Source organism: Vidua chalybeata, chromosome 1, assembly GCF_026979565.1.
Source record: "Vidua chalybeata isolate OUT-0048 chromosome 1, bVidCha1 merged haplotype, whole genome shotgun sequence".
In the NCBI taxonomy this organism is placed as follows: domain Eukaryota; kingdom Metazoa; phylum Chordata; class Aves; order Passeriformes; family Viduidae; genus Vidua; species Vidua chalybeata.
In genome coordinates, this window is record NC_071530.1 from 152,031,328 (window position 1) to 152,055,398 (window position 24,071).

Consider the following 24,071-nt stretch of genomic DNA (forward strand, 5'->3'; position numbering starts at 1 on the left):
GGCATTCCTTTGTGGGATTCTCAGATTCCACGTTCACCTCTAGAGGCCGTGTCCATCTCACCTTGGGGGCAGCCTTGAGGTGTGCATTTAGAGATGAAATTTTGGTGTTGCGGGGACAGCAGGAAGACGTGACCAAAGCTTTGGAGAACTGAGGCCACTCTGCAGCACTGGCTTGTGGGTGGGTTGTGAAGAGTTGCCACCAGCCTCTCTCAGCCCTGACAAGCTGCTCTGGGCTTTGCAGCTCTTCCCAATATCCAGTGTTGCCCCTTCCACACCATTCCCTCTCTCCACGCTATTTCCCCAACTGTCAAAGCCTGACTGGAGACGTCACCTTCACCACTGGTCGTGCTCTTGGTGTCCCTTTTGCCTGTAAGGATTTGATACTCAGGGTCTTTTGGATCTTTACTTGGACTGAGTGTGGAGGAGCGGGGTCACTCCTCTGGGCATTGTCTGATTGTCAGAAAGAGGATTTGGAAGTTGTCCCGGGTTTTTGGAGGCGAGTGTTGCACAATCCTGAACAACCCAGTCGAGACCAGGTGTCCTGTGTGGTGGCCTGAGAAGGGTCTGAATGGCAGGGCCCAGAGGGTCGAGGTCCAGGATGTCCTTTAAAATGGGCAGAAGCTGAGAGAGCTGCGAGTTCTTTCAGGCCAGAGGCAAGAAAGCAAATTGGACACGTTCTCAATACGCCATGGAATGACCTTGGATGACACCCGAATTCTCCTCAGCTTTGGCTGAATCTTCTACGTGCCCTGGCACGCGACGTCAACAACCACACACTGGTCTCTAATTCCGGCAGTTAAGAGGTCCCGCCAAGGTCAGATGGACACCGCCCCAAGGGAAGGACCAGAAACTGCAGAATTCCAGGAAGGAAAACACTCCCCACCTCAGGACTCACCAGGCTGGGCCAAGCAAGAGCTGCTGCCTAAAAATGCCCCAAGGCTATGGGACAAGGCAGTCCCGCCCCTCCAGGACCAGCATAAAAGCCAACCCAGAGCCTCTCTCCCTCACACACTTCTCCTGACGCCTTCTCCTCCTGCTCCTGCCGACAGCCAGGTGAGTCTCAAACCCCTGAACCTCCTGTACCCCTGGCCCTTCTCTTCCAGCATGCTCAGCCCCAGCCTCAGCAGCCTTCACGCCTCCCCACAGCCCCACAACAGCCTCCACACTCCCTCACCCTCCTGCATCACTGCCCTCACACCCCAAGCCCCTGCCCTGCCTCACCCCCTTCTCTTCCAGGCACCCTCCACACCTCAGCCATGGCCTGCAACACCCTCTGCCAGCCCTGCGGACCCAGCCCGCTGGCCAACAGCTGCAACGAGCCCTGTGCCCTGCAATGCCAGGATTCCCGCGTCGTTATCCAGCCTTCTCCCGTGCTGGTCACCCTGCCAGGACCCATCATGACCTCCTTCCCCCAGAACACCGCCGTCGGATCCACCTCCTCGGCTGCCGTGGGCACTGAGCTCAGTGTGCAGGGACAGCCCATCTCTGGTGGATTTGGTGGCTTTGGTGGCTACGGCCTGGGCTATGGCCGTGGATTTGGCTATGGCTGTGGCTATGGGCTGGGAGGCCTGGGCTGCTATGGCAGAAGGGGCTATGGCTACAACTGCTAAGGGCCCTCAGCACCAGCCCTGACACCACCAGCTCTGGGCTCTGGCAACAGCTCCTGCAAGCAAAGCAGGAGCTTTGACCTCGGCTGATGGTCTTCCTGCTTGCAGCTCACTCTGGATCCCTTCCATTTCATTCTCCTGTCTCTTCATTCTCTTGCTTCAATAAAATTTTTCTGCATGGAAACCTGAGATGCCTCCTGTTTATTTTTTGAATTTTTGTGGTCTCACATCCTCACCCAGCACAGTGCCAGGGCTCAACAGGAGTTTGGTTAAAGGAAAAGGGGCACAAGACTTTTCTCTAGGAAATACGTTCGGCAATATTTAACAGAGCCACCACCGCCATTAACAAACAACACCTGCAAAGGAAGCAGAGAAGGGGGGGTGGGAATCTTCCAAAATATTTTACCAGCCAAACACCTGCTGTACCAAAGGCTTTGACACATTATTGCTCATGGCTCTGGCAGCACACAAACTCTCTTCCCAGCAGGACCCTCTGAACAAGCAATCAGAAAATCTCCCACTTGGGCAGGAACTCTGGAGCGCAAGTCCTTCATTCCCTTCAGCTCAAGCAGGCCCGGGAAGAGCGGAGTTTCCCAGCACCACGGACAGTTCATGTTTTGATCTCCCAGCACGGCCGCTTCCCCTCTGCGACCAACCTCACACTGAAAAATCCTTGCTTTCTTTTCCCACAGAATTCCATCTGTTTTCCCTTGTGCTCCTGCCCTCTTGTCCTCCACGTGTGCACTGCAGAGAACAGCCGGGCTCCCTCGACTTCATCTTCTGCCATCAGAGATTTGCACACACTGATGGCTGGGAGTCCCAGCTCTCAGCCTCTCCTCTAGGACAGATCCTCCTTTAGAGCATTGCTGGCCCTGAAATGGTCTGGATTCACTAAATTGACTTCATCTCCACACTGGGCTGGCCAGGGCTGCCCACAACCCCTCACATGTGACCCCACCCCTAAACAGACAGCAAGAATCCCCTCTCCCTGTTTGGTCATAACAATATTCCAGATCCTGGACACTTGAGGTCCCTTCTCCCACGATGGCACGGGGAGAACTCCGGCTCCATTTCGCCTCAACCACAACCACAAAGGCTATTTTGGAGAAGAAAACAATTGTTCCAACTGACACTCAGACATTTTATCTCATCCAGGATGACTCCCTCCCACCAAGAAGCAGGGCTTGGCACCTGTCCTTGCTGAGCTCCAGCAGATGTCCAGGACCACTCAGGCTTTCAGCGTTGGCCAAAAGGATCCAACTCTTGGGCTACAAGCACTGGGGACTTTGGCACACTGACCACAAGTCTCTGGGCCCACTCTTCAGAGCCTTCTCAGGCCACCACGCTGGTCACTGAGACAACTCGGGCTTGCCTGGTCGTGTTGGGATCTGTGATATTTAAATGCTCCCGAGACTGTAGAAAGTCTCTGTCTTTCAGCCCCGCTGCCAAAGAAGGAGTCGTAATTCGTCTGTGCTGGTTCTCAAGGTTGTTTATTTCTTCTTTATCTAAAGTATTTTCTCTCTGACCTGCAGCAGGTCTGTCTCGCAGGACAGCGTGCAGGGCTCTGCCCCTCAAGTGGGATGTTACAAACATTATATGCTAGAAACTACGTGAGCTATATTTACAATAACGTGCCAATATCTATCACCCATGTTGAACGGTGTGTCCCCAGCCTAAACCAACAGAAAAATGCCAACACCACAGTGAGACATGGAGGGCATGAAGAAGAAGGAAAAGGACAAGGCATGCCCAATTTTCCTCCATCTTACCTCCTTTGAACCCCTTATCTAGAACCCTAAAATTCTACTTTTGCACCCGTGCCACACTAATTGCTACTTATATCAAACACTCAGAGCTTGTAATTCATCCTGTAAGATTGAAAACTCTTTTCCATGGACAGAGATCAGAGACAGCGTCTCTCGGGGCTCTGTGCAGGGGGATTTCTGACCCCTGCCAGGGTCCCAGACCTTCCAGGGCAGCCAGAGAGGGATGTCCTGGATTCCCACGATTGTTGAGGATCATGCAATGCTTGTCTCCAAGAACACTGCGCAACCTCCAAATCCTCATTTGGACTATCAGGTGCTGCCCAGAGAAGTGACCTCACACCTCAACCCAAGTTGGGACCTAAAATTCCCTGGATATCAAAACTGTAAAATCAAGAGGGGCACACAGAAACCCGAAGAGCACGACCAACACGAAAGACAAGGTTTGATGTCAGGGTTTGCCCGACTGGGGAAACGCAGAGAAGAAGGGAATGTGATGGAAGGGGCAGCAGCAGATACTTGGAACAGCTGCAAAGCTCAGACCGGCCTGGCAAGGCTGAGTGAAGCTGGGGGCAACTCTTTACAACACACCCACAAGCCACAGCACACGAGGGCCACGGGATGGCCTAAATGATGACACCCCAGCTTTCCAAAAGTTTTGGTCACGTCTTCAGCCTGCCCTGACGTGAACCATCAACAGCAGAATTTGGTCGCTATAATTTGCAGTTAAAAGAATTAAAAGCTGCCACCAAGGTCAGATGGACATGGCCTCAGGAGAGGGACGTGGAATCACAGAATTTACAAAGACACGCCAGAACCGTGAGAGGGGAGGGAAGAGGATCACACTGACTGCCCGTTAGTAATTATTAGGTTTTGTAGAGGGACACAACACTAACATCTACAGAACACGAGTTATGAAACCTCGTGGCATGAATGCGGAATGAGAGAATTGAGGTCACAGCCTCGGCAAAAAGGGATCGGGCACAGGTTTGTTGTTTACTGGATTTCTAAACCAGGTCAAGGAATGCACTTTAAATGACAGAGAATGCTGTCGTGTAAATTTGAGAAAAACAAATGGACCCAAACATTGGAACAAGCTCAGCCCGACCGTGCTCTCATTTCCCAGATTCTCTCTCGATCCCACTCAAGACACAAGGTCAGGAGCTCTCTTTCATCCATCACTAAGAACTCTCAGGAACCTGGACCTCCCAGCTGTTCCAGAGTGGCTCCCTCAGCATTCCTGGGTGCAACACAACGACTGACGGACATCCAGCGGCACAGAACAGAGTCCCGGCCTTCACAAGTCACCCACAAACCACAGCACTCGAGTGCCACAAAATGACATCACCGATGACATCGCAGATCTTCAGGGCTCTTCAGGGCCCTGTTTACTAAGCCCTCCCAGAAACACACAGAACAATCACATCCACGCAAACACCAAATTATTGAAGTTGCAGCCAAGGTCAGATGGACACAGCAACAAGTGCTAGTCACGAAACTGCACAATTGTGGGAGGGAAAAACACTCCCCACACAATGACTCACCAGTAACGAAAGAGCTGCTGCCTAAAAAATTACCCCAAGGCCATGGGACAAGGCTGTCCCACCCCTCCAGAACCAGCATAAAAGCCGGCCCAGAGCCTCTCTCCCTCACACACTTCTCCTGACACCTTCTCCTCCTGCTCCTGCAGAGAACCAGGTGAGCCTCAATCCCCTGACCCTCCTGCTCCTGCACCCCTGGTCCCTCTCTTCCAACAGGCTCAGCCCCAGCCTCAGCAGCCCTCACGCCTCCCCACAGCCCCACAACAGCCTCCACACTCCTTTTCCTTCTGATGCTTTGTCCCTTGTGCCCCCACACCTCTAACTTACCTCATCCCTTCTCTCTTCCAGGGACTGTCCACCCCACAGCCATGGCCTGCAACACCCTCTGCCGACCCTGCGGACCCACCCCGCTGGCCAACAGCTGCAACGAGCCCTGTGCCCTGCAATGCCAGGATTCCCGCGTCGTTATCCAGCCTTCTCCCGTGCTGGTCACCCTGCCAGGACCCATCATGACCTCCTTCCCCCAGAACACCGCCGTCGGATCCACCTCCTCGGCTGCCGTGGGCACTGAGCTCAGTGTGCAGGGACAGCCCATCTCTGGTGGATTTGGTGGATTTGGTGGCTACGGCCTTGGCTACGGCCGTGGGTTTGGCTATGGCTGTGGCTATGGGCTGGGAGGCCTGGGCTGCTATGGCAGAAGGGGCTACGGCTACAACTGCTAAGGGCCCTCAGCACCACTCCTGACACCAACCACCCACGCCCTGGAACACACCCCAGGCATTGAGGACGCCTCTCTGGGCCAAGGTTCTCAAAGGGGCTCAACTCTTCCAGCTCCTGCTCTCAGGCCAGCAATGAATTCAGTAGCCAAGGGGCCAGCCCGGGCTGCCTGCAAACATGGCCCATCTCTATTCCTGCTCTTCTCCCACTCCCTGCTCTCCATGGACCCTTTGGATCTCTCCATTCCCCGCTGGACAAACCCCTTGTCCCAGGCCAGAGACCATCGGGCACCTCTGCTGAGCTGCTCCCATTGCAGGCCAGGAAGGCCTTGATGCTCTGGCCAGACTTCCTGCAATCAGGGGATCTGTGCTGATGTTTGTCCTCTTGCACCTCAGACCAGCTCAATTTTATTTAATTTTCCTGCTTTTTACCTTTTTTTTTCTTTTTGCCTCAATAAAATTTCTCTGCATCCTAGCCTCAGATGACTCCTTTTTCCTTCGTCTCCCAAGACTGTTCCAACCTCTCACAGCCTGAATCCAGCTCAATTTTCCATCCCATTCAGCAGGCCTCGGGTTCGGTGTTCACCCTTTTTCCATTCTGGCCAAGCCACTCATCCCAGACATGACCTTCCAAGGTGCCGAGGCTTATTCACCCCATATTTCACCCCAAATATTTCACCCCAAACAACTTTTGGTGAAATTTTTCCTTCCTTGTTGACCATCTTCCTTCCCTAACACCACTCAAGATCCATAAGGAGAAACAGAAAGGAATTATGGATGCGGGGGGGGAAGGAAGAGGAGGGAAAAGAAGCGGAAAAAACGCATTATTCCTTTCCATGGGTTCAGCACGGACTTCAACGTCCCCGTTTTTTGCAGTAAGTTAGAAATATTATAAAGAAAAGCCTCATAAATTCAAGCCTGCTCTCCTAAAATCAGTGGCTGGCCTTGTCAAGCCAGCACTCTGCAAGTTCCCATGTGAAAGCAATCCTGGTGTGGGCAGGTCGTTAGCATAACAATCTGTTCCTGGGTGAAAAAAACAACCAGCACCTGTAAAAAACTGTTTTTACACCTTTAGATAGAAAAATCAGAGCTCTCTCTCACAAACAACTTTTCCTGCACGTACACACCGGGGGGGTTTGAGTGACCGATCAATACATGGTAGCACCTTGTTAATAATCAATAAACTGGCAAGAAATTACTAACCAGTTGGAGTCTGTAAAACTGGATAAAAGTGAGTTACGTGAATTTAAAAAATGGGCTTTTTCCACCACTGAAGAAAATGGAGTTATAAAAACATGTTATTTTCCAGTACCCATTCCATAATCTGTAAAGCACCGACCAAACGGGCTCTGGCCCCTTTTCCACAGGGACCATCACCCTCCGAGGCATCTCCTGTGTCCTGCGCTGAGGAATGGCAAAAGAATGGCCACAAAAACCATCCCGTGCCTCACTTCCATCCCTGGAAGTGCTCAAGGCCAGGCTGGGTTGGCTTGAAAACAATTTCCCGTGGTGTTGGAAATAATTTGCTTTGGAAACTTCAGCGATTTAGTGACCCAGAGACCGGAAAAATCGTGGATGAGTAGAGGGAATCATCTTGAGACCCTACACACAGGAGGGGCTCAGGCTGGACAAAAGAAGGCTCGGGGGGAACCTTCTGGAAGGAGGGTGGAGCCAGGTGGGGGTTGGGTTCTGTTCCCAGGGAACAAGGGAGAAGAAGAACTGGTGTCAGGTTGTGCCAGGCGAGATTCAGTTGGATATTAGGAAAAATTCCTTCCTGGAGAGGGCTGTCCAGCCCTGGCACGAGTGCCCATCCCTGAGAGGGATCAAGGTCCATGTGGGTCTGGCACTTGGGGACAGGAGAGTCGGACTCGGTCTCAGGGGGGGCTTTCCCAACCTCAGCAATTCCACGATTCTACGCCCCTGTGGAAGCTGATTCCGAGATTTCAATTCCTTGCAGTAAATACAGAACCAGTTTTGCCAGCTGGAACCTGTGGCTCGGTCCCTCTTCTAATTGTGGCCAATCCTAATGAACCACTTAATTGATAAGAACGATAAGCCAGTGATAAGACAACGATAAGCCAACGATAACCCCATGATAAAATGCCACTAAGCCTTCTTAACCCTTCGTTATCCACATAAATAATTCTAAATTAATTCTAATTTGATGTTCCCTTTTATGTCTCATCCATGTCGACGATCTTGGAGGCCTTTCCCAACCACAATCATTTTAGGATATGATTTTAATTAGTAGAGTGGACCTTCCCATCAAACCCTATATTGACAAAATATAATGAAATGCAATTTATATTATAACTAAATTTATATTATAAATTTATATTATAAATAATTTATATTATAAATGTAATTTATATATTATCAGCTTTTGTTGGTGCCTTTGACAGTGAGAGTTGAACCAACTTGAACAATTAGTTTCACCACACTTTGGTGTGGAGGTGAAAGTGCTGTTCACCTTTTCCATGTCCTGTGGAATCATGGCCCCTGATTTTCCACTTAATAATAATAATAATAATAATAATACCCTCAAAACCATCTGCAATTGATAAATCCATCGACAGATCCCTGCAAGGACATGGGGAAGGAAAAATAACCCCATGAAGATTTAAAAAAAAAAAAAATCCCCAAAACCCTCCTGTTTTAAGTAACTCCATAAAGCCCCACCAGAATAAATCAGAATAAATGCCAAAACCAAACCACCCAGCAAAAGCCTTCTGGGGGAGAAAGGCTGCCAAAAAAAATAGAAAACACCTGGTTAGAAAACTCCACCTAAAGAAATTATTAAGACTGAGCAATGAGCCCAGAAAAAATAGAGGGAGAAAGGGAAAAGGATCGATTTTAACAAAAAGAGGGGGGAAATGGCAAAACCCCACAAAATATAAACTGTGGGAAAGGGGGAAGAACAACGATCCAAAGTTCCTAAAAATGTTGATAACAAGAACAAACTCTGAATTCTTCCAAAGCAAATCTGCTGGGTGCCACAGACCCCCCCCCACACACCCAGTTCAGCACCAATTCCATGTCAGAATTCACCATCCAGAGATTCCTTGGACCACGGATTTTGGGTGTTGTCACCTCCTGCTCTCCCTGTCCCCACCCTGACAGAAAGACTGGGGCAATCCAGAGCACCCAGGTCAGGGAATTCAGGAAGGGTTTGGGTGGGAAGGGAACTTCAAGACCTTTAATTCCAACATTTTGCCTGGGCAGCGACACCTTCCACCATCCCAGGTTGCTCCAAGCCCCGTCCAACCCGGCCTTGGGCACTTCCAGGGATCCGGGGGCAGCCACAGCTTCCCTGGGAATTCCATTCCAGCCCCTCACCACCCTCACAGGGAGGAATTCATTCCCAATATCCCAAATTCCCTCTTAATTTAAAGCCATTCCCCTTGTCCTGTCACTCCAGGTTCTTTCCAAAAGATTTCACTCAAATCAAACTTTTCACGGGAAACAAAGGAAGCAAATCCATCGGCCAGGATCCCTCCAGGATCCCACTGTCAGCATCCCGTTATTCCTGGGGGGCTGCAGCCGACCCCGGGAAGGGAGCCCAAGTCCCTCCACCTTGGAAAAGCCTCTGGAGTGATGGCTCTGCCTAAACCAAATCCCACGGCCATGGAATTCACCTTGCTGGAGAAAAGCTGCCCGAACAAAGGGATTGGGATAATCAGGGCATGGAACAGGGCGGGCTTTAGGGTCCTCCCCGACCCAAACCATTCCGTAAGGATTTAGGAGCCCAACCCGTTCACCTCAACAGGGCGACCCTTTAAAGGGAATTTTCCGGGATTCCTCCTGGGCCTCCTTTGGCCTGTGCACACCAGGACGCTCCGAGCCTTCCTCTCCTCCCAGGTTTCGTTATTCCCTGGCAGGATTGCTCAAGAACCAGGAGAGGACTCAGGCGCAGGCTCTCGAGGACTGAAATTGTATTTTCCACTCCCAAAATCCGGTGTTACTCAAGAGGACTTTGTGCCTGAATTCCTGCGGCTCCCGCTCCCAGGCAGGACAACAACAGCATTTCCCAATTTCCCAGCTGGACACGGACACCTTTCGGAGAAGCCAAGCAATCAGAAATGAAGATTTTATATGGATTTAGAAACTACTCAGGGTTGTGTGAACATCAGGAGAGCCAGGAAAGCAAATTCACCAACATGGAAAAAAATCATCCCAAAAAACGCCCTCCAGTCCTGAAGGAGTCTTGTTCTCCAGCTTCATTCCTTAAGGTTGGATTTGGAACAGGCCGGGGGGGAGCGGAGAGGGAGCAGCGCATTAAAAGATGGGATTAAAACATCAGCACTCCAAGATTTGGGCTCTGGAGACGCAGTGGAATAAATGGGATTGGATTTTATTCCCAGCATGTGCAGCAAAACAGGAAAAAAAACCCATCAGAGCATCACAGAAAAGGTCGCGGTAGAGCGAATGATTTTTACAGCATTAAACGCCACGGTGGACACCGGCCAAATCCGATTTCGTTACGGAATTGTGGAATGGTTTGGGCTGAAATGGATCTTAAACTCCTCTCATTCCTCCCCCCTGTCGTGGGCAGGGACACCTTTCACCATCCCAGGTTGCTCCAAGCCCTGTCCAACCTGGCTTTGGACAATTCCAGAGACGGGGCAGCCATAGATTCCCTTGGAATTCCATCCCAGCCCCTCACCACCCTCCCAGGGAAGAATTCCTCCCCAATATCCCGTCTATCCCTGCCCTCTGGCAGTGGGAAGCCATTCCCTGTGTCCTGTCCCTCCATCCCTTGTCCCAAGTCCCTCTCCAGCTCTCCTGGAACCCCACCAGGCACTGGAAGGGGCTCTGAGATCTCCCTGGATCCAGCTTCATTCCTTAAGGTTGGATTTGGAACAGGCCCGGGGGGAGCGGAGAGGGAGCAGCGCGTTAAAAGATGGGATTAAAACATCAGCACTCCAAGATTTGGGCTCTGGAGACGCAGTGGAATAAATGGGATCGGATTTTTTTCATGGAATGGTTCGGGCTGGGAGAGACCTTCATGATCATCCATTCCCATCATCTCCTTGATGGAAAAGTGGATTTAATTTTTCCACTTTTCCTCTCGTTTAATCGTTGAGGGCGTTTCAGAGTTGTTCCAAGCCTTTATATAACTTAAAAATATTAAAAGACAACAGCCTCACGTTTCCATGGTGACGGAGACAGCGGGAATTCATGGGCTCGAGTCGCTGGCATCTCGTTTTTAATCAAGGTTTAAAAGTCAGAGAAATTTCCTTGGAGCCTCCCTGAAAAGCTCCAGGCAGAACAAAGAGAGGCCGTGTCCAGGAATAGAATCATGGAATGGGGTTTTGGGTTGGAAGGGACCTCGACCATGTCCCCCAAGTGCCGCATCACACCCCTCAGAGGCATCCTGATTTTCCTCTGGAAGCGTCCAAGGCCAGGTTGGACGGGGCTTGGAGCACCCCGGGGTGGTGGGAGGTGTCCCTGCCCATGGCAGGGGGGGTGGAACTCGACGAAATTCCCTTCCAACCCAAACCATTCCATGATGTGGTGATGGAATGGATCTTCTCGGGTCAGGATGCTTAGAGAAAAGGACAAAGCTGCTCTTTTATTCTGCGCAAATCAGGTAAAATTGAAAAAAAAAAAAAAAAAAAAAAGCACCCAAAAAAAAACCAATCAGCCCCAAAACGAAATGTTTCCAACATTAAACCTAAAGAGCAACAGGAGCAGGAGAAAAAAAACCCCAAAATTTTACTGACTCACCCTTTCCCAGCCTCCATCCCCATCCATGCACGTCCCAAAGGAGCTCAGAGGAGAAAACCTGACGGGTTTTGGGTCCTTCTGCTCCAAAAAAAAAAAAAAAAAAAAAAACCAAAAACCAAAACAAAAAAAAAAAAAAAAAAAAAAAAAAAACCAAAAAAACAACAAAACACGGGCTGGACGTGAGGAAGCTCTCGCAGCCGTGGAAAAGAGAACCATGTGAGCAGCACCCCGGGCACGGCGGAGCCGCCGATCCTGCTGAGACAGCCGGCCAAATTCCTGGAAAAACTGCGAGTCAGGGATTACGCTGAGGCTGGAAAGGGAATAAAAGGGTTTTGTGGTCGGTTTCGCACCGTGACCGAACTTGTCCCCTCCTGGCAAATTGAATTCCCCAAGTTCTGGCCGCGGGGTGAGGGCTGCTCCGAAGGTCTCGCGGTGTGCTCAAGCTGTCCTTTATCCTCCCGAAAACACATTTTTGGGCTTCGTCCTCGGGGTGTGTTGAGTTTTGGGGTGTGCTGATGGACATCGCGGTGAGGGAATGTCTGAGGGAGCAGCAGGAAGGGGGTGGCGGCATCGAGGGAAAAGTTTGGGGTGGGCAAATTTCAGCGGCGAAGCCCCAGGCTGAACAGAGCGGGGCAGCGCTGGGGGGGGCCCGGAGGGGTCGGAGCCTCGCATTTTGGGGGTCTCCATCCCCATCCCAAATGCACCGGGGGAGGGAATGGGACCGTGGATGTGGATGGGGGGCACAGGGGGGTGGGGACACGGGGCCGCAGGTCCCACAGGGTACAGCGGGGTGTTTTGGGATGCTGGGGGACACGGGGGGTAAAGGGGGGGGGGGAGTGTCACAGACCCCGGGGGGGGGTGGCACCGAGGGGTGAAGGTCCCGGGGGGACCCGTGGGTGCCGGGGTGCTGGGGGATCCGCAGGTGTGAGCCTGGCGGAGGTGCACACGGGGCAGCTCCCACGCGTGTTCCTCCCCTCTGCCCACTTCCTGCGCTTCCCGCGCCTCGGGAAATGCGGGATTACCGTATTTACAAATGTGCCTGCGCGCCGCGGGTACCGTAATTTTTTTCCACATGCGCATCGCGCTGGTACCGTAATTTCCATCGCGCATGCGCAGTGTCGCCGGCGTTATTTCAAATGCGCATGTGCAAAATAAATACCGGATTTTTTTTTTTTTTAACGTGCGCGTCGGACCGCTACCGTAATTTCATTTTGCGCATGCGCACTGAAAGGAACGTATTCTAAACGCGCATCACACGGTTACCGTAATTCCAGATGCGCGCGCGCACCACAACCACAGCAATTCTGGTTGCGCATCACACAATTACCGTACCTCGACAGGCGCATGCGCACCTCAAGTACCGTAATGCCCAATGCGAATCGAGCTATTGCCGTGTGTCCAAGAGCGCATGCGCGCACAAGAAGCGGCGCAGCTCCAAATGAGGCTCACGCAGTACCGTATTTACAAGTGCGCATGCGCGCCCCAGCTGCCGTGGATCCCGACGCGATACCGTAATTCCAAATGCGCAGCCACAACTACCTCGTTTTCAAACACGCGTGCGCACCACGACTGCCGTAATCCCGAGTGCTCCTCCGAGCACAGCTACCGTAACTACAAACGCGCGTCACATTTCAAGCGCCGTGATTCCAAAGGCGCCGAGATTCCAAAGGTACCGTATTTCCCCATGCTCATGCGCATCGTAACCACCGTTTCCAAACGCGCCTGCGCGCCATCACTACCGTATTTCCAAGCGTGTATCGCGCCCGCAGTGTATCTCGCATCGCGCATGCGCACCACAACTACCGTAATTCCAACCGCATATAATACCAGAACTACGGTGTTCCTAAACGCGCATGCGCAGCATTACCGTATTTCCCAAAGAGCAGCACAATGCGCTTGCCCGCCGCGGCTACCGTATTTCCGAGTGCGCATGGCAACACAACTACCGTATTTCCTAATGCGCATGCAACACCACTACCGTATTTCCGAGCGCGCATCGGGACACAACTACCGTATTTCCTAATGCGCATCCAACACCACTACCGTAATTCCAAGTGCGCGTCGCATACAGCCACCGTATTTTCAAGTACGCATGCGCACAATGAAACGCCCGTCATCGCAGTTAACCGCGGTTACCGTAATTCCCAGAACGCACGCGCACCCATCACCCCCCGCGGGACGCTCTCTCTCCCCCCCCCCACCCCGCCCTTCCGTCATTTGAATAGGGGCGTGGTTTCGGGGGGGGCAGGCAAGGGGCGTGTCCCCGCGCGTCCCCGCCCCCCCGCGCTGCCCCCATTGGCCGCGCCGCCGTTGTCGCTGGTGACGGGGACGCGGCGGGGCCGCCGCGCTCGGAGCGCGCCGGGAGCGGCCGCGGCGGGCGCGGAGCGAGGAGGGGCCGGGGGGGGGAGGGGGGGGCGGCTCGGGGTCGGTCACGGGGTGGTGGGGGGGGGGGGTGGCCATGGGAGCCCGGACCGGGACCGGCGGCGGCGGCGGCGAGCGGTAGAGCCGCCGGGGATCATGGCGGAGAGGTGAGAAGCGGCATCGCGGCGGGGAAAGGGTGGGGGGGGGGGTGGGGGGGGGGGATTTGGGGAGGGGGGGGGGGGTCCAAACCCCATCCCCAAACCCCCTTTGGGCACCCCTTCCTGCATCGCCCTCCTCTTCATATGGCGCTTGTGGGGGTGACCCCCCCCTCTTTGAGGTGCCCTTGGGGGGGGGCTCTTTACCCCCCCCCCCATCACCACTTTGGGGGGGGGTCTCAGCCCTTTTTTTGGGAAAGGAGGTGTTCCCTCCTCCTCTGGCTCCCTTCCGGGGGCTCCACTTCGATTTCGGGGTGCTGGGTGGGGGCATCCCCACCTGCGCTGCGTCCAGGTGTTGGTTTGGCTGGAGAATTCCAAACCCCCCTCCCAAATTTTGGTGCAGGGAGGGGGGGGGGGGGGGGGGCTGGATGCGCCCACCTGGTTCCCCGTGGCTGCAGGAAGGGGATGGAAAAAGGGGGATGGAGCTCAACCCCACCCTGGATTTCGGGGAGAATTGGGAAAGGAGTCGGGGCGGGGAGGGGGGGGGGGATTGGATCCCATCCTGCTCCCGGTGGAGGGGCTGGATCCCACCCAGCTCCCTTTGGAAGGGGTTATGGAGGGGCTGGATCCCACCCAGCTCCTCTCCAGGGGGTTTTATGGAGGGGCTGGATCCCACGCAGCTCCTCTCCAGGGGGTTTTATGGAGGGGCTGGATCCCATCCTGCTCCCCCTGGCCGGGGCTGGATCCCTGTTCCCTGGTTCATGGAGGGGCTGGATGCCACCCTGACATCCTGAGAGGGGTTTGGAGGGGCTGGATCCCACCCTGCTCCCTATGGAAGGGTTAAATCCCACCCTGCTTCCCTTTTTGGAGGGGTTTTGGAGGGGCTGGATCCCACCCTGCTCCCTTTGGAAGGGTTAAATCCCACCCTGCTTCCCTTTTTGAAGGGGTTTTGGAGGGGCTGGATCCCACCCTGCTCCCTTTGGAAGGTGCTGGATCCCACCCCGTTCTCCTTGAGGGGTTTCCTGGAGCTGCTGGGCCCCATCCTGCTCCCTCCAGAGGGATTAAATCCCGTCCTGCTTCCCTTTTTTGGGTGGGGGGAGGGGGTTGGAGGGGCTGGATCCCATCCTGATCCATATGGAGGGGCTGGATCCCATCCTGATCCATATGGAGGGGCTGGATCCCACCCTGCCCTTCCTGAGAGGGATTTGGAGGGGCTGGATCCCACCCTGCTCCTTCGGAAGGTGCCGGATCCCACCCTGCCCCCTCCGGAGGGCTCAAATCCCACCCTGCTTCCCCTTTTTTGGGAGCGTTTGGAGCTGCCGGATCCCATCCCGCTCCCCATGGGAAGGGCTGGATCCCACCCTCCGGAGGATGGGGGGGTGTGTGTGTGGTGGGGGGGGGTGGTTTAAATCCCACCCTCCTCCCTCGGAAAGGTGATGGAAGGGCTGGATCCAACCCCATCCCGCTCCCCTGCTCGGGATGGGGCCGGGGGGGAGGCGGCTGCTGCTGCCCGGGATGGATCCCATGGGATGCGGGAGGTGTTTTCATGGAGGTGTAAGGTGTGGCAGGGCGAGGAGCGGGGGGGGGTGGGGGGGGTTGGGGGGCAGCTCCCGGCGGGGAGTGGGTGTGGATGGATGCGGGGATGCGCCGGGAAAGGGGAGCGGGCAGGGATGGAGCCGGGTGGGATGGAGAGGAGGGGAGGGGGCTGCAGCGGGATGCGCAGCGCCGGAATTTGGGGCGGGGATCTGGAGGATCAAATCCGCCGGTTTTGGAAAGGTGGAGGGGCAGAGTTGTTTGGGATTTATTTTATTTCACGAGGACGACGGAGCCGCCGGTTCGGGATTTTTTTTTTTTTTTTTTTTTTTTCCCCCTCCCCACCACCTCCTCTTCCCTTCGCCCTTTCCCCCATTCCTTGCATTTCCCTCCGGCTGCGAAAACTGCAGGATGGGAGTGGAGTTATTTATTTATTTCCTCGCTTATTTATTTCCTCATTCATTCGTTTATTTCCCCATTTGCTTATTCCCACCCCTTATTTGTTCCCTCGGGTTTTTTTTTGTATTTATTTTTCTCGCTTATCTGTCCCGTCACTCATTTGTTCCATCATTTATCGAGTCATTTATTTATCCTCTTATTTATTCCCACTTTAATCAACCCCTTGAGTGACCTCTACGGAGAAATCCGCAGCTGCTCCGCGGCTCCGGAGCCTCACCTGGCACACGCAGCTGGGTGGGATTAAGGGGGGAAAAAACACCAAAAAAAAAAACCCCAAAAAACACATTTTCCATAGAAAATGGACGGATTTGGGATGTTTGGAGGGAGCAGCAGGTGGCTCGGGCAGGGTTGGAATTGGGATGTGGCGCTTCCCTCCGTGGCCCATCCAGGGATCCGGGGGTTGGTTGGGCTCCCTCCCCCATGGAATGTCTTCTCCCGGTTGGAAGTTCACCGAATCGTCGGGATTGCGAAATGTTTGGTGCTGCCGGTGGTTTTGGGGAAGGGGGAGAGCGGCGGGGTTGGGCCGCGGGTGTGGATTCGTTCGGGAACGCGGGACCTCGGGTTGTTTGTGTGGTTTTGCGTTGGATTTTTGGAGTTCTCCCAAGTGTTATTCCGTGTGGATTTTAGTGGAGGGGGATCGAGGGTTGTATTCCCGCGGGATGGGTGGAGGAGGAGGGAGAGCATCCAGCGGCCTTCCCTTTCCTCCAAAGGGATTTTCTTGGGATATCCTGAATTACAGAATCCTGGAATGGTTTGGGTTGGAAGAGGCCTTAAAGCCCGCCTGATCCCACAGGAATCCCACCTAATCCCATGTTCCACAATCCCAGGTTTCTCCAAGCTCGATCCAACCTGTCCTGGAATTGGAGTGTGGGATCTTGGGGTCGAATTCCAGGCCTAAAAATCCTAAATTTGGGTGAATTTAACTCCAAAAATTGGAGTTTTGTGTCACTGGTGGTGGCACGACTCATCCCACCAGAACCAGGGATGGGTTTTCAGGATAATCCCAACATTAATCCCATTGGGGAAGAGCATTTCGGTGCTTCCTTTGGGAAGAAAGGCCTGTGGGGAGGCCCTCGTTTTCCAGGGAAGTCTTTGCTTTTCCCACCCAAATCCTGGATTTTTCCAGCTGCAAATCCACACATTCCAACGTCTGGGCTGTCTGTGAGCCAGATGTCCTCGGGCTGCTCTTTTCCAGAGGGGCTGGAGGTGGGTTCAAAGGGATTTTTGGGAATGTCCCGCTGTGCCGTGGGATTGGCTGCTTGGCGTGGTGGGAGCAACGAGGGGTCAGGGATTTATGGAATTGTTTAGGCTGGAAAAATACCCTTAAAACCATGGAGTTCAACCCTAAAAAGGTTGGAAGGAAAGGGAGGCTCCTGAAGGTTTTCCAAATCCTGACTCAGCTTGTGTTTCCCGATGGGTTTTCCTGATATCCATGAAAATTGGTCAGTTCAGTTTTATCCCGATTTTTTTTTTTTTTTTTTTTTTTTGGAATTTTTTCCATTGGTGCCGCTGTTTTCTTGGGACAAGGAGCTGCTTTTTTTTACCCCGGATGCAGCCCCAGGTGGTTTTTTATGGATTGTCCAACCTTTGTAGGGTTTCCAGGCCTTCTTATATCGCTGGATCATCCCAAATGATCCACAATCATTTTGAAAGAGGCGTTTCATGGAATTCCAGGCTTCTGGAAAATGCGGGAATGTCGTGCGTGTGTGGTTGGTGGGGCATCGCAACTCCTGGGAACGTGTGGAATGCACTCCATGAAAAATCCCGTCCTGTGGGCCACCAAATCCCTTCTTTAGAGGGAAGTTGGAGAATTCCTGATGCATCCCATAGGTCCTCCCTATGGATAATCCTGATGTTCCCAGGTAGAGCTCCAGGGAAGGAATTCCCTCAACTTTGTGCTCATTTAAGGCTTCCCCCCCACCCCTTTTCCCAGAAAATTTGGATGAACCCGTAGTTCTTTACCTGGATTTGATGGTGACCTACTTAGGCCTTGATCCCAAAATTCCAGGCTTTTCGGGACTCCTTAAACCATTCCCAGGAAACCAAAGGTTTGCGGCGCCGTCGTTCCTTTCCTGAGAAGCGATGGATTTTTAGAGTCCCGCCTCTGGGAATTTGGGGACAGACACCACAAAAAACCCAACCAAATAATGACCCCAAAGCCTTTCAAAAAAAATCCCGGATCCAAACCACAAAATACAGCTGGGAATTCAGGCAGATTCCAGAGTCAAGTTGATGTCAAATCCCGTAAAACCACACGTTCCCTGATGGTGGAACAGAGCCATGGAGGGGCCTGGATTTAGGGGAGGGATCCCAAATCATCGGATCTGGGATTTTTGGGGCTGTGCTTTGGCTGCCGTTGGTGTTTTATGGAGGTTTTATTCAGGAATGTTTGCTCCCGATGATAAATATCGGTGGGAATTTCGTTTAGATGATCAGGATTTGGTTAAGATGATTCCAAAGTTGTTCCGGTGAACTCTTCCTTCAAAAAAAAAAAAAAAAATCCTTTAAATTACCATTCCTTGCTCTGCCCCTGGATTTAGGGGAGGGATCCCAAATCATCTGGGATTTTTGGGGCTGTGCTTTGGCTGCTGTCGCTGTTTTATGGAGTTTTTCATTCAGGAATGTTTGCTCCGGATGATAAATATCGGTGGGAATTTCATTTAGATGATCAAGATTTGGTTAAGATGATTCCAAAGTTGTTCCGGTGAACTCTTCCTTCAAAAAAAAAAAAAATCCTTTACATTACCATTCCTTGCTCTGCCCCTGGATTTAGGAGAAAGATCCCAAATTATCTGGGATTTTTGGGGCTGTGCTTTGGCTGCCGTCGCTGTTTTATGGAGGTTTTCATTCAGGAATGTTTGCTCCGGATGATAAATATCGGTGGGAATTTCGTTTAGATGATCAGGATTTGGTTAAGATGATTCCAAAGTTGTTCCGGTGAACTCTTCCTTAAAAAAAAAAAAAAAAATCCTTTAAATTACCATTCCTTGCTCTTCCTCCATCCTCTCCCTCACGCATTTTTGCTCCAGTGATTATTTCCTTACATGCTCTAAATAATGCATTGAACCCCGACCTTTCCTCTTCCTCCTCTGGCTCTTCCCAAAAATAAACATTCCGGCTGGAATTTATTTCTTTCCCCCCCCCCCCGCCCCACTCCACTTTCCAACTCATCCATGCTGGCTATTTTTAATTCCAGCCGCCAAGAAGGGTTTGAGGGATAAATGTGCTCCAGGTGCTGAGGGGAAGAAGCGGAGCGCTCCAGACCTGCCAGTGCCCTTGGGAATTTGTTGTTATCCCTGAAATTGCTCCCAGGGATCCCCAAATCCTGGGTTTTTGGGTTTTTTTTATTAGTTTTCCAGCTCCTGAAAGGATCACATTGTGCTGTTCCAATGGGAGGTGCCTCCCATGTCTCAAATTCTTCACCCCTCGCTCTTTCCTTGACCTTCACAGATCCAGGGATTTGGTTTATTTCCTTCCTCCTGCTCCTGGCCCTTTAAACATTCCCATATCCAGCTCCTCCATCCTGATTTTTAGGGAATAAACCCACCAATCCCATTTTTTTTTTTAGCGAGCTAAAAACGTCACCCTGACTTTTGGGAAGCTGGGTACCTCCATCTCCATATTCCCGAGAGGAAAATAAATCTTATTTCCAGTTTGTTTTTTTTTTTCCAAGTCTTTCCCAGCAATAAACGGGAAGAGGCGGTGGAGTGACCCGGTGGTGTCGTTCCAAGACCAGGATCCGCCGTTCCCACAGGGAAGGACGTGGAAATTTCTGATTGTTGAGGAAGGTCGCGTAAGACTTGGAGCAAATGAGGCCTGGAATGGACTCACAGAGGGAAAAGGTTTTGCCTGTTGGATTTTCCTGGCAGGGGGGATCCTGGCAGGTTTTATTCCTGGCTGGAAGTCTGGGGTTCTGGGTTGGAGCAGAGCTTTCGGAATGGTTTGGGTGGGAAGGGGACCTTCAAGACCACCCCTGGGCAGGGACACCTTCCAAAATCCCAGGGGGCTCCAAACCTTGGACACTTCCAGGGGATCCAGGGGCAGCCACAGCTTCTCTGGGAAAATTCCATCCCAGCCCCTCACCACCCTCCCAGGGAAAAATTCCTTCCCAATATCCCATCTATCCCTGCCCTCTGGCAGTGGGAAGCCATTCCCTGTGTCCTGTCCCTCCATCCCTTGTCCCAAGCCCTTCTCCAGCTCTCCTGGAGCCCCACCAGGCACTGGGAACATCTCCGAAGTTTTCTTCCCTTCTCCACGTGAACACCCCCAACCCTCTTCCCGTTTTCCTGGGATTTCGTCTCCTGGGCCACAGCTGCCTTCGCCCACGCTGTCCCTTTATTCTTCACCTCCAAAAAGCACGGAAAAACCCGTGGATTGAGGCACGGCTCCTTCCTTACGGTCTTTTCCCTACGGAAATCCCGCGCGGCCGATCCGTTTGCGCCTCTTCCCGAGGTGCTGATGTTTCCCTGCCGGCCTCGTTGTGTTTTTATTGACCTTCCCTCTCTGCTCCGTGCCGGACTGGAAACGACTTCCAGCGGGTCCGCGTTGTCGGGAAGGACGTTGGAAAACGTTGCCGTGGGAAGCGCCACCACGGAATTACGGTCGTCTTTACTGATCTTCCTCGCGCGCTTCACGCCCGGCTGGGAGAGGTCATGGAAAAGCACGGAAAAGTGCAATTATGGGATGGAAATTGGGGGTGTTTCCTGTCTGGAAGAGGAGGATGGACATACGTGGAATAACGTGGGAATTTCTGTTGCTTTGGAATTTAAAGCTGACGTCGGTCCGGGGTGCTGGGACCGCTGAAGTCATGGAATCATGGAATTGGGTTGGATGAGGATGTAAAGATCACCCAATTCCACTCCCTTTGCCATGGGAAGGGATAATTCCCGCTCTCCCAGGTTGCTCCAGCCTGGCCTTGGACACTTCCAGGGACGAGGCAGCCACAGCTTCTCTGGGAATTCCGTCCCAGGTCCTCACCATGCTCCCAGAAAGGAATTTCTTCCCAATATCCCACCTAACCCTGCCCTCTTGCCTCCATTCCCCGTTATCCTGTCATTCCATGCCTTTTCCCAAAACTCTTTTGGGAAAACTCCTTCCCAGCTTTTTTTTGGGATGTCTTTGGACTCTAAATCCTTTCAAAGGCTCCAAGTGAAGCTGTCCCTGGATTCCGAGTTCCAGGTGGGCTCGGAAGGGAAAATGCTGCTCCTTGAAGAGCCCGTCTTCCTTCTTTTCCATATTCCAGGGTTATTTTTGATATTTTTGGTGTCTGTTTTTAAATTCCTCGCCCTCAGGGACGCACCCCAAGCTGCCCCAAGCACGGACACAGGGATTTGGTGGATCTGTGGATGCATCCTCAATTTTACTGGGAATTAAGCTGCCTCTTAGGGGTTTCCTGGATCCATTTTTCGACCTGGACTTGGATTTTCTGGATGCTTCCTAAGGTTCTTTGCTCCCTAAAATCCAAATGGTGCATCCATGGATCCATGTCCTCTCAAAGACACGGAAAGGAGGAATTCCATGGAGCCCTTTCCCAGTTGGGCTGCTTGAAAAAAAAAAAAAAAAAAAAAGAATAACGGAAGAAAAATCATCGGCAAGATTTAACGTAGTCGGGAATATTTGGGAATAATTAGGGAAAAGGGGGAAAAAATAATTTGGAAAAGAGGAAAAATTCCTTTTGGAAGAAGAGGAATTGGATTCGTGCTCACAGATCTCTGACCACTTCAGTGGGCTCTGGGTGAGGTGGGAGGGATTTTCTTCCACTTCCCAGAAAAAATAGTGGGATTTGGGTCAGAGGTTGTTGGCTGAGGCCACTGGACTGGGAATCGTCCACAGGGCAGGAATTCTTCTTAATCATGGAGTCATGGAATGGGTTGGAAGGGGTTGGACTAAAAACCACCTCATTCCAACTCCTGCCATGGGCAGGGACACTTTCCCCTCTTCCAGGCTGCTCCAAATCCTCTCCAGCCTGGCCTTGGACACTTCCAGGGATGGGGCAGCCATGGAACTCCCTGGGAATTCCATTCCAGGCCTCTCCACCCTCGCTGTAAAAAATTCCTTCCTTAAATCCAGTCTGGATGGATCAGGAATCCTGCTGGGTTGGAGGTCTTGGGTTGCTGATTCCTGTGGGGATGGTGCCAGGACGGGAGCGGCTTCCCTCGGGATTGGTGTGTCCCTAATTAAGTGTGTCTGGATTAAATGGAGCAGTCAGGCAACAAAAACATGGAAAAGCCTCTTTATTTTCCAGTAATTCCACATCAAATTGATTTTCATTGCAACCTCTGCCTCTCCCAAGGAGCAGAGATCGTTCCCTTCCCTATTCCCACCTTCCGTGCCATTTCTGGGAGACGCCGTCGGATCTGTCAGAGCTGTCAGGAAGGAGAAAATTCCAAACTAATCCATCCTTTTAGGAGCCTTTTTCTTTTCCGCCCCTTCTTCTCCTGCCTCTCTGGCATCTCCTGAAAGTCACCTTCAGGAATCCATATCGGAGCGTGGTGGTTCCGTGCCAGGGATTTTCTTTTTGGAAGTGGGTGCTGCTCCCCGCCCCACAAAAAAAAAAAAAAAAAAAAAAAAAAACCCAAAAAAACAAACAAACAAAAAAACCCAAAAACCAATCCCACGTTGATCCAGAGAACACATTTTCTGTCTGGGAATTTTCTGTTTAATTTTCTGTTTTAACGGGAAATTCCTGATTTTTTTTTTTTTTTTTTTTTTTTTTTTTTTTTTTTTTTTTTTTTTTTTAATTGAGGAAAATCCTGTGCTCAGGACTCTCCAAACCCCGATAAGTGAGTCTGGAATTATTCCTGTTCTGTCACGCTCCGGCTCACCTGAACAATTCCCCCTTTTTTCCTCGGCTGGGAGGCGCATGGAAAGGGATTTTTATCAGGATGGAAGCGGGAATAAGATCAAAGAATGGGTTGGGTTGGAAAGGAGGACCTTAAAAAGAATTCCCAACCCCCTTCCAAGGGCAGGAACACCTTCCACTATCCCAGGCTGCTCCAATCCCGTCCAACCTGGCCTTGGACACTTCCAGGGATGGAGCAGCCACAGCTTTTCTGGGAATTCCATTCCAGCCCTTCACCACCCTCATCGCAATGCTCGGAGCACAGAACGAGGTTGGGAAGGTTTTTTGTGGGAAAACCCACGGGAATAACACAGGGAGGAAAACAGATCTTAACGAATCATGTCCGTAATCCCCCAGAGTGTTTTTTTGGGAAGCTCCAAGCAGGAAATCAACGCAAAACCCTTGGGAAAAGCCAAGCTGGGTGTGCAGGAGGAGCAGGTTTGGCAATAGATCCCGGTGCTTTTTCCACGTAGGAAAATCCCGATCCAGACTTCTAAGCCACAGGTGGGATTTGCTTCATTCCATGTGTTCCTCGGGCATTGCCTCAGCCTTATCAGCTCATGAAGTGCCTTATCAGGAGGGATCTGTGGCCTTTAGAATTCTGAGGCGCCCATCCTTTGGGCAGTAGGGATCATAGAAAAATCGGGATACTCCTGGCATGCGCAAAAATCTTCCCTTAAGGCTTTTAACTATGGAAAAAAGTGGCTTTTTTTGTGGGGATAATTTTGTGGGAATTCCTGGATCAGGGGAGTGACATTCCCACTGTGCCGAGGGACCTCAAATCCCGGGATCGGTTTCGGGCCCTTCATGACAAGAAGGACATTGAGGGGCTGGAGCGTGTCCAGGAGTGGGAATGGGTTTGGGGAAAGGTCTGGAACACCAGGAGCAGCTGGTGGGGGAGGAAAAAAGGAGTTATTTTAGGGATAAATAGGCTGAGCTTAAGAGTTGTCCCTCCTGCAAACCCCACTGCAAAACCGGGTATTCCGATTCCATTCCTTGTTCCCTTTCCCTCCAATGGACCATGGAAAACTCCTAAATTTGGAAAACTGAGAGCCTGGATATTTCAGTGCCGCGAGAATTTTTCCTGCGGTTGGTTTTGTTCCGGAGAACCTGGAAAAGAGAATTTCAGAGGGTACAAACCTGCCCGTGGCAGCGATTAAAGGTTGTCGGTGACTCATGGATCTCCCTCCACCCACATTCCCTGATCCAAGCGTCTTTTCCTGATTCATGTCAGATTTTCCTGGGTGGCAGAAATCATTTCACCTTCAGGAACGCTCTGAGGGCACCTCGGAGCTTCTTCCAGTGCCTGAAGGGGCTCCAGGAATGCTGGAGAGGGATTTGGGATAAGGGGTGAAGGGACAGGACACA

The 24,071-nt window shown here is 52.0% G+C and overlaps 2 protein-coding genes and 1 pseudogene across 2 annotated transcripts in view; all 3 read left to right on the forward strand.

Moving 5' to 3' along the window:
* The first annotated feature begins 1,007 nt into the window (after nucleotides 1–1,007).
* Nucleotides 1,008–1,610, forward strand: LOC128790834 (feather beta keratin-like). The gene is made up of 2 exons (XM_053947947.1): nucleotides 1,008–1,053; nucleotides 1,237–1,610. The coding sequence occupies exon 2, from the start codon at nucleotides 1,257–1,259 to the stop codon at nucleotides 1,608–1,610; it is 354 nt and encodes a 117-aa protein (XP_053803922.1). The 5' UTR covers nucleotides 1,008–1,053; nucleotides 1,237–1,256.
* Nucleotides 1,611–4,134: 2,524 nt separating this feature from the next.
* On the forward strand, nucleotides 4,135–5,667 carry LOC128789508 (feather beta keratin-like; annotated as a pseudogene).
* Nucleotides 5,668–13,815: 8,148 nt separating this feature from the next.
* The window catches only part of ARHGAP39 (Rho GTPase activating protein 39), a 116,725-nt gene continuing 106,469 nt past the window's right edge, over nucleotides 13,816–24,071 (forward strand). The window contains exon 1 of the mRNA XM_053967832.1: nucleotides 13,816–13,882. Coding sequence (XP_053823807.1) covers nucleotides 13,872–13,882 — 11 coding nt within the window. The 5' untranslated portion in view covers nucleotides 13,816–13,871. The remainder of the gene's footprint in view (nucleotides 13,883–24,071) is intronic.

What these genes read in the sequence shown, in the direction of transcription:
- LOC128790834 (XM_053947947.1), top strand. Translation starts at nt 1,257, where the DNA reads ATGGCCTGCAACACCCTCTGCCAGCCCTGCGGACCCAGCCCGCTGGCC.